Raw genomic sequence first — 9,801 nt, 5'->3', positions numbered from 1 at the left:
TTGAGGTTTGTAATTACAGTTTTAAAGCAGTCCTAATTATGCAGTGGGAGGAATGCACTGATTTAACCCCAACTCAGTGAAATCAGAATTTTATATATTTATATATATTATATATATTACGTATGTTATTTTCTTTAGCATCTTTATTGGAGTATAATTGCTTTACAATGGTGTGTTAGTTTCTGCTTTATAACTATATGTTATTAATATATTAAATATATTAATATATTTATATATAATATATATTATATATATTATATATATATACATACAATGTGCGTGTATATATATATATACACACACACACACTTTGATCATTATAATTTCCCCGCTATGCATTTCTAAATGGTTATAAATGAACTGAATTGTGGTGGGAAGGGGTTCCGGGGATCTTAACAACTACAATAACTCTCTTGTAATTTGCTGAAAGCAAGTGATTTCAGTACTGATTTACTCTTTTACTTGAAGTTCATAACAAAAACAAACAGGTAGATTTTTGTTAAAAATCTACAGGTTGGTAGATCTTTAAGGCCTTGCACCTAGATAAATTCATACTTCAGACTAAAGAAATTAGTTTTTGAAGCAAAGAGGGTGGGAAAAAAGACAGCTTTGGACAAACTGAGAGTTCAGTCCACCTGTCTGAATAAGTGTTTTTAGACAATTGTGAGTCAGCTTAATAATTAATACAGAAAGAATTATTATTAGCATTGTGACTTACTCTATGAAGATGCAGTGAAGTAAGAAAGAAAACTTAGGAATAATTAATTGGTACCTCTCGCTCTCTTCCTCGAATTTGGTTTGTAAATAGGGATATCCAGCTAGCTGGTTCCTATCTGGGTGTTGGTAGTTTGTAGACATGTTCTCCTCCCTGCAGCTTTTCAAGAGGAACTGTCAGGTTATGTGGCAAATGATTAACTCTGTCACCCTGGATTTTGCATGCCTGCTTTTAAGTATGATGAGATTGTCTTGCAATGGAAAAAAAATACAAAAGTCACCTTAAGTCTTACAGTGCAACAGTTTTAATAGTCCATGCTAAAACAGGCAGTACAGTTTTGCAGTTCAACATTAAAAGCAATCCTGCCTTACTTAAAATGCTTCTACTTAAGAATGCTTCCTGCTCTCTCCCATCCCTTCACTTAAGGTGTGTCTACAGAAGTACTCCTAAAGTGCATTTCTCAGGCATTAAAGATAGCACTGTGATTTGCTTTCCAATAGCAAGTTCGGAATCAGAGCACGCCGTTCTCAGTGGAGGGCTGCGCAATTCCAGTTGAGCTAAGGTCTCTTACAAAAGTAACCTTCTCACTCCCACGGGCGACGCAAAGGAGACCACTGAAGTTTTTTGAAAAAAATTGTGCCAACTTCCTCTGCGGTATCTTCTCTTACCACGAATAAATATTTAATGCATCCTTGAGTCGTGATATACGGAACACTCAACTGTCACGTCCATTTCCAGGAAAATAAAATCTGGAGGCCTTGTGCGAATATTCTGAATTTGGTGGGATGAGACTCCAAGTACAGGGGCGGGGCAGAATTCTCGGGTTTAGACCTGGGGGTTGGGGAGGCGTGGTGCGAAGAGAGTCCCGGAGCGCTCGGGCTACTGCTTGTCGTCGTGCGGGTCACCAGAGAAGCTCGCCTCTTCCGAGGACCTGATTCCCTCGGGGAGCAGAGTGGCGCGCGCTTTCCTCTTCTCCTTAAAGCGGCCCGAGCGCGAGATCTTCAAATTTCGGCGGCTGTTGCCCGATTTCTCCCCGCCCAACTTGTCTGGCTTGTGGGGCTCGCCGGCGCCCCCGAGGAGATTGGGATGCTGATTCTCCCGGGAACTGCTAGTCCAGTCGGGGCCAGGCGGGGCGGGCGCCGCGGGTTCCCCGGGGTCAGGCTGGGCGGGAGGCTTCGCACCCCCCGCGGCGTCCTTGCTTTTCTTCCTGCTGTTCTTTAGCGAACTCCACCAGGAGCCCGAGCTGCCGGTGCCGCCGCCGTCGGCCATGGCCAGCGGGCCAAGTGGCGGGGGGCGCGGCGAGCGGGGAAGGGCCTCAGCGACAGCGGCGCCTCTCTCGTCCACCTCGGCCCTGCCCCGGCTTCTCGCAAGCGGGCTGTGGGCTGGGAGCCACCGAAGCAGAGGCTTGTGCTGGGGAGGAAAACAAAACTTGGTTATTGGGTTTGTCGAAGTCACGTGCCCCTCAATCCCACTTCCTCCTCTTGGCTCCGGCTGGCACCGGAGCGGCTGGGGTCCGAGGGTCCGCAGCCGCGCGGGCCTCAGAGGGCACCACCGCCCCCCCCCCCCGCCGGGCGCAGGCGGACGAAGGGCCTCCGGGGCGCCACCCTCTGGTCTCGAGACTGAGTCTTGGCACTCCCTGGCCTCAGCCTTAGTCTGGCTTCCAGGATGGCGCAGTGGTCCGCGCGCGAGGGCCACCCAGGGGTGGGTGCCGGGGCTTCTGGATTTACCATGCCCCAGAGGGAAAATGGCCTGTCCTGTCACTCTGCCCGTTTGTAGACGAAGCCCAAAGGTGACCCACCGGGTCCAGAAGGGCACCTGCGAGGAGGGCGCCCGGAAGCAAGCGCACCCCCGCTATAGGTGAGCCATGAACGTTAGATCCCTGTCAAACAGTTCCGAAATTTCCCTCAAAGGTTTTTGCTCCCTAGACTTCTGTCCCGGGATCCTTTTTGATGTGATTCTTCGGGGGCGGGGCGGGGCGGGGCGTGGGGGGCGGATTTACAGGCCAGTAAGAGCGAGGGACAAGCTCATGGTGTTTGTTTCTTTTAAATTCTGCTTTCGACAAAACTTCTGCCTGATGACTTTCAGAGAAGCGTGTCTAGACCTAACTTTCCTTGAAAACCGCCATCCTAACGCTTCCTTTTATTCCCCAGAGACCAATCTTGCGTCTCTTTGAAGCCACCCGCTGCCTGCGGTTGAGATGAGCCCAAGTCCCCTTCCCTTAGTTCTGTATTAAAATATGCACCGCGTCTGTTTGTACTAGGCAACTCAACTCATGGGATTTTAAGTTACAAATTAAAGGCTTCTGTTCTTTTCCTTGCGCAATTCCCTCCTCCAAAGGAGCGAGCGCACAACCAGGAACTCCAATTTGCCTCTTCCCAGCTTTTAAAATAGCACTGCGGAGCGAAAAGGCTGTTTGTTAGCACTTAAGGTGCGAATATCGGAAGCGAGGCTCCTCTGCTCATTTTCTGTGCTGGGTCTACGCGGCACTAGCTCCACGAACGAGCAGGATTCGCTGGCGCCGCGGCTCATTTCCAGGTTTCCGCTGGGCTCCTTCCCATCCCACGCGCCCGGCGCTGCTGGGATTCGCCCGCGCTGGAGAGCGAAACTTCGCCGGTGTCTGTGGTTTGGAGGTTCTCCTCCCCCAACCGGGGGGAGAGAGCCGGAGGGCCTACGCCGGCGGCCGCAGCGGCCTCCCCTGAGCAAGGAGTCCTTGGCACCAGCTCCTCCCCAGGACGCCCCGAGGGCACACTTGGGCTGCGACTTGAAAACAATAGAAGAAAAAACGGCCAAAGTTCTTTCCTTACAGAAGGCACCCACACCCTCAGGCACAGTTTGCAGTTGGGTTTGCAAACATCCATTCCGCCTCCGCTTTATAGATCGGAAAAACACCCCCAACGTATTCACTGGTGGTGGTGGTGGTGGTGGTGGTGACAGTGGTGGGTGTTCCTGATGCTGCTTTCTGTCTTCTACCCTACGCTTTCTTCTCCACAATCAACGTTGTATGCACGGAAGGGTTTTGCACGAATTGCTCAAGGGAAAGATTGCAAATTACGCAAATTACGCAGAACGCCTGCAGCTAGTAACTTCTCCTCGGGCGCTGGTGGAGCGCCCCAGCGTGACACCCCGGAATGGTCTCTGTCTTGGCGGACGGAGAATCACCCTGATCGCTCACCTGCTCAGGCTTCCCAGGACCCCGCGGCTCCGCGCCTCTCTTCCCGCGCAGAGTCGAGAGGGGGTGCGCTTGGGTTAATCTGGAAGTCGGGGCCCGGCGTCCCTCTGTGCGGTCTTGGAGAGGTCGGGTTTCTTTCTGGAAGGTGTGCTAGCCGAAATCGCCGCAGTCCAGCTAAGTCGATTGCTGTTGCTGGTCTCCCCCTGGCTCCTCCAGCTTCCTGGCGCAGCGGCGGCAGTAGCCCGGAGCTCGAAGTACTGTTGGCTCCGACCGGAGGCCGCCCCTGCGAGTGGGTACCAGGCTCACTGCCCCAGGTGAATGGCCAGGCAGGCTCTCCTGCCTAGTAGCCTTCTCCGGCGCGTCCCCTTTCCCTGATAGCGCCGCCCGGGAGCCGCAGGGAGACGGGATCTCAGGGGCTCACTCTGATGTATTGAAGCTCCCTACCGCGTCGGTCCTCCGCGCGGGGAAAGACATCTGCTCACCTGCTGGTTATTCGCCAAGTGACTCTAGAAACCGGAGCCCCGGGGCAGCGGGAAGAAAAAAATAATAACCCAGGAGGCGGCCACTGCTGCCACAGGTGCAGGTAGGAAGTTCTCGTTCCCGCCTTCCAGGGACGAGATTGGACCAGGTCGCCTACGTGGCGCCAGCCTTGGGATGTCTGATTGGAGAAAGGCTGCGTGCGCCGCTCGCGAGTCGGACTCCTGAAGAAGAAGAGGAGACCGGAGGCCGGGAGACCGAGGCTGCAGGTGGGCTCCGGTGGATAAACGTCGTCCCAGCTCTCTCTCCCTCTGCCCCTACCCCAATTTCTTTTTTTCCTTTTCTCTCCGCGTCCCCAACTGTGGCCACTCAGCTCCCAGAATCTCAAGTTTTGTAACTTACAGGAGCCGTTCCATACCCAGGCATAATGTTGCAGAGTTGCAGGCGCCCTGAGTTGAAAGGCTGTAATATTAACAAGTTCGTTATGTGCCAGCCAGGCATTCTTCCAAGCGCTTTCTGTGGATTAACTTATTTACTCCTCCTCACAGCAACCCTAGGAGGTAAGAACTATTGTTATCCTCACTTGAGGATAACTTAGCTCTGAAAGGCTAAACGGTTGCCCAAGGTTGCACGGCTGGTGAGTGGCAGAGCTGGATTTGTACCCTGGAGACCTGACTCCGGCTCCCGCGCTCTTAACCGGCACCTTATACCGCAGCCTGCCAGTCAGTGTCGGTCTCTTAGCACGACTCAGTGAGGATGTGAATTTCCTTCCCTCAGGTCTAGAAGTCCGTGGACAGCCACCGCGCCTGGGGAGTACAAATCCAGCCCTGAGCTGGAAGTCAAGTGAACCCGCGGATGGCGTCAAGTTTCAGGAGGCTTTTGTTCCCAGGAACATATGGGTGCTTTTTATTACCTGGACAGAAAGGTTTTGACATAGGGCATTTTCACTAATAAGGCAGAGGTGCGACTGGCTGCATCTTCTAGGATACTCTTCTTTTTCAAAGAACTATTTTGATGTTCCCTGAGCTCGTGTGTAACTCCTCTGAAGGACTGCGTATGGAGCAACTGACATCCCAGCATCTTTGTTCTGAGGACTTTCTAAAGTGGTGAAGTAGTGAAAGACATGATGGCTACCTATTGCATAACTTACAATATGGAATTCATAGGAAGACATTTTTATAGAGTATTTCAATGTATGAAATATGGTAAAAATATGCATATTTTATATCCTTAACTTAGTTTAGCATTCTTGGATTTTTAAATGATATGCACAGCAGCGTGTATTTGAAAGTGATACATTTTCATATATTTCTTGGGATTAGTTTTAGAGAGGAAACTTGCAATCGTAGCACCAGAACTGAACGAAGACAGGCCACCAACCATGAGAGGAGGACGGGATATGTCGTCACAGTGCCATCTCATTACAGAGGAGACACTGGACCAAGGAGGAAAGTCCTGTCTGAAGAACCCTCACCGCTAGAAAGTGGTGGAGCTGGGTTCCAAATATTGTTTGTTGATCAAATGGGTGAAAGAAGGAAGACATTTAGGAAAAGAAAATGTGTCCTGCAAATGGCTTCTCATCTAGCATGATTTAACAAAGGGCCAGCATTTCCTAAATAGATGAACATCAACTAACTGCTGAAATTAAAAAATTCATTCTCTTACATCCCTCCCATTTATTTGTTTGTTTGTTTGTTTGTTTATTTGTGGTACGTGTGCCTCTCACTGTTGTGGCCTCTCCTGTTGCGGAGCACAGGCTCCGGATGCACAGGCTCAGGGACCATGGCTCACGGGCCTAACCGCTCTGCGGCATGTGGGATCCTCACGAACCCGTGTCCCCTGCATCGGCGGGCGGACTGTCAACCACTGCGCCACCAGGGAAGCCCCCTCCCATTTATATTTAATAACTTTGAATATTTCTACATTTCATTGACTTGATAACACCTTATAAGTAACCCTTGCATGCAGTAAAAACATTTAAATGGAGACATGAAACCTAAGGAGAAATGAGGCAGAAGGGACTAGGGAGGTGGAGAATGGGTGTCCCTCCAGACAGAGGGAATAGCACGTGCAAAAGCCATGAGCTGTGAAGGAGCTTAGGATTTTTAAGGAGCAAAGAGGTGGTTGGTGTGATCTGAGTACAAAGTGAGTTGAAGCACTGCAGGAGACAAAGCTAGAAAGGTGGGTGCGACCAGACCCTTCAGGACCTGGTAGGAGTTTTGAACATAATCCATTATAGAGGAAGTGACATGGTAAGATTTGCATTTAACATATCACTGAAACTGTAAAGAGTGGATGATAGAGTGGACAAGGTGGGGCTACAGGAAAACCAGTTTGGAACTGTTGGGGTAGTTCAGGTGGGATATTTTGATGGCTGGTGGGAGAGTGCTGGCAGTGGGGGAGGTGAGAAGAATTAGATGTATGCAAAAGGGATTTAGGAGGTAAAATCAACTGGACATGCTTTTATTCAGTTCATACAAAAGAGGAGCCTGAGTTTAACTAGAGGCTTAAAACAGAGATGCTTTTACAGTCTTCCTTGTAACTAGGAGCATGCATGTGATCTAGTTCTGACTTATGGGGCTATAAGGAAGACTTCTGGAAATGTTTCTTCCTAAATACAGGGCAGAGCCTTCTGAGAGAAGAACATCTTTTGCAATACCCTTGATTCTTATGTTTAAGTACAGTGTGAGGATGTGCAGCAGCCATTGTGCAACAGTGAGGCAACAGACATGGAAATAAAACCCAGCACACTTAGGATGATGGCATGGGAGTGTGACAAGTGTCTGGGTCCTTCATGATACTGGTGAGCCCCTGAAAGAACCCTGGAATGACCTATCCCTTGACTACTAGTTCGGTGAGATAAGGCGGATTCCTATGATTTAACCACAGCTTTAAATACAGTTTTCTGTTACTTGCAGCCCAAAACATTCCTTCTTGGTACGGTCTAGTAGAGCTATAGAAAAACATGATATTGTTCAAAAGGCAAAAAGGTAGTGTTGTCACATTTTTTCCTTGACCAATCTGAAAAGCTCTTCCTGGAAGAAGGACTTAGTGAAATGTTTAAGTGATGGGGAAGTTTTTAGAGGTGGGGAATGCATCTGCAAAAGAAGGCACTTCATTGAAAAAGCTTGGAGTTGGAACTTCCCTGGAGGTCCAATGGTTAAGACTCCACACTCTCAATGTAGGGGGCATGTGTTCGATCCCTGGCCAGGGAATTAAGATGCCACGTGGCAAGGCCAAAAAAAAAAAAAAAAAAAAAAAAAGGCTTGGAGTTAAGGAAATGAGTGGTTAAAGGTATGTGTACATGTGTACATACGGTGGTGAGGAGCATCGGATTATCTGAGATATGGTAGTTTGACTTTTAAAGATACAATTTTAAATCAAAACAATTGACTTATTTTCCTCCATTTTTTGAATCTAGAACTGTTTAAATCTATAAAAATTTTCATAACCAATCCCATGAAAAAAACCCCACCCCAAACCAAAAAACAACAAAGAGAGTTAGTGTTAAACAAATATAGTTGTGTTCTGTAACTATTGATCTAGGAATCCTGCTGTTTACTTCTATAAGGAGAACATGGGCTGTCCTAAACCTCTGTGTTGGTAAGCTATGAATACAGTATAGATGCATTTAAAAGTTGATTTATCTACCCAGTGAATAGTAGGCGACTTTCAATGTTACAGAATTTAAATATGCTTAGATTGGGCATTGCTTACATTTCTTTATAATATTTTTTTCTTGTCATTTTTTGTTTTTCAAAAATGTGTTGATGGTTTGAGAAAGGACACAGTTTCTTTTTTCTTTTCTTTTTTAAAAAAAATTAAATTGTTTCTTTCTCGGGTGACCCTTTAAGTGCAATAAATGATTATACTAAAAGACAATAGATAATGAATTTCTAGAGAGCAGGATTTGCATACTAGAAATTAAAAGAGGAACTTTAGAAGTTCAACCTGGCATTTGCAATCCTAGCAAATCTGGCATTGCATCAGAGGCTGAGAAATTGATTCTTTAAAGCATTTATGGTGGGAACGGGGCAAAGGAAAACACGTGATGAGAAAAGTTAAGAAATACAGCTAATTGGAAAAGATAGGCAGAACACTCTATGACATAAATCACGGCAAGATCCTTTTTGACCCACCTCCTAGAGAAATGGAAATAAAACCAAAAATAAACAAATGGGACCTAATGAAACTTAAAAGCTTTTGCACAGCAAAGGAAAACATAAACAAGACTAAAAGACAACCCTCAGAATGGGAGAAAATATCTGCAAATGAAGCAACTGACAAGGGATTAATCTCCAAAATTTACAAGCAGCTCATGTAGCTCAATATCAAAAAAACAAACAACCCAATCCAAAAATGGGCAGAAGACCTAAATAGACATTTCTCCAAAGAAGATATACAGATTGCCAACAAACACATGAAAGGATGCTCAACATCACTAATCATTAGAGAAATGCAAATCAAAACTACAATGAGGTTTCACCTCACACCAGTCAGAATGGCCATCATCAAAAAGTCTACAAACAATAAATGTTGGAGAGGGTGTGGAGAAAAGGGAAGCCTCTTGCACTGCTGGTGGGAATGTAAATTGATACAGCCACTATGGAGAACAGTATGGAGGTTCCTTAAAAAAGTAAACATAGAACTTCCATACAACCCAGCAATCCCACTACTGGGCATATGCCCTGAGAAAACCATAATTCAAAAAGAGTCATGTACCACAGTGTTCATTGCAGCTCTATTTACAATAGCCAGGACGTGGAAGCAACCTAAGTGTCCATCAACAGAGGAATGGATAAAGAATGGCCCATATATACAATGCAATATTACTGAGCCATAAAAAGAAATGAAATCGAGTTATTTGTAGTGAGGTGGATGGACTTAGAGTCTGTCATACAGAGTGAAGTAAGTCAGAAAGAGAAAAACAAATACCATATGCTAACACATGTATATGGAATCTAAAAAAAAAAAAAAAAGGTTCTGAAGAACCTGGGAGCAGGACAGGAGTAAAGACACAGACGCAGAGAATGGACTTGAGGACAGGGGGAGAGGGAAGGGTAAGCTGGGACGAAGTGAGAGAGTGGCATGGACATATATACACTACCAAATGTAAAACAGATAGCTAGTGGGAAGCAGCTGCACAGCACAAGGAGATCAGCTTGGTGCTTTGTGACCACCTGGAGGGGTGGGATAGGGAGGGTGGGAGGGAGACTCAAGAGGGAGGAGATATGGGGATATATGTATATGTATAGCTGATTCACTTTGTTATAAAGCAGAAACTAACACACCACTGTAAAGCAATTATACTTCAATAAAGATGTTTAAAATATACAGCTAATCAAAAAGAAGAAAATAAAGATGATTCGTATTCTCTTCACCCAAGGATAACTCTGGCCCACATTTTCACATTTACTCCATTCATCCTACCCCTTCCCTA

The 9,801-nt window shown here is 46.7% G+C and overlaps 1 protein-coding gene across 1 annotated transcript; it reads right to left on the bottom strand.

Moving 5' to 3' along the window:
- Nucleotides 1-1,594: 1,594 nt before the first annotated feature.
- On the bottom strand, nt 1,595-1,984 carry PRR15 (proline rich 15). Its single transcript, XM_060108955.1, has one exon. It carries the CDS (start codon nt 1,982-1,984, stop codon nt 1,595-1,597), a length of 390 nt encoding a protein of 129 aa, XP_059964938.1.
- Between the last annotated feature and the right edge of the window lie 7,817 nt (nt 1,985-9,801).

The sequence above is a fragment of the Mesoplodon densirostris genome, chromosome 9, assembly GCF_025265405.1.
Source record: "Mesoplodon densirostris isolate mMesDen1 chromosome 9, mMesDen1 primary haplotype, whole genome shotgun sequence".
NCBI classification, from domain to species: Eukaryota; Metazoa; Chordata; class Mammalia; order Artiodactyla; family Ziphiidae; genus Mesoplodon; species Mesoplodon densirostris.
Note: the sequence above shows the minus strand (reverse complement) of the source record. Positions and strands in the feature narration are given on the sequence as shown.

Excerpts from the sequence above, each read along its gene's own strand:
- PRR15 (XM_060108955.1), bottom strand. The coding sequence starts at position 1,984 with ATGGCCGACGGCGGCGGCACCGGCAGCTCGGGCTCCTGGTGGAGTTCG.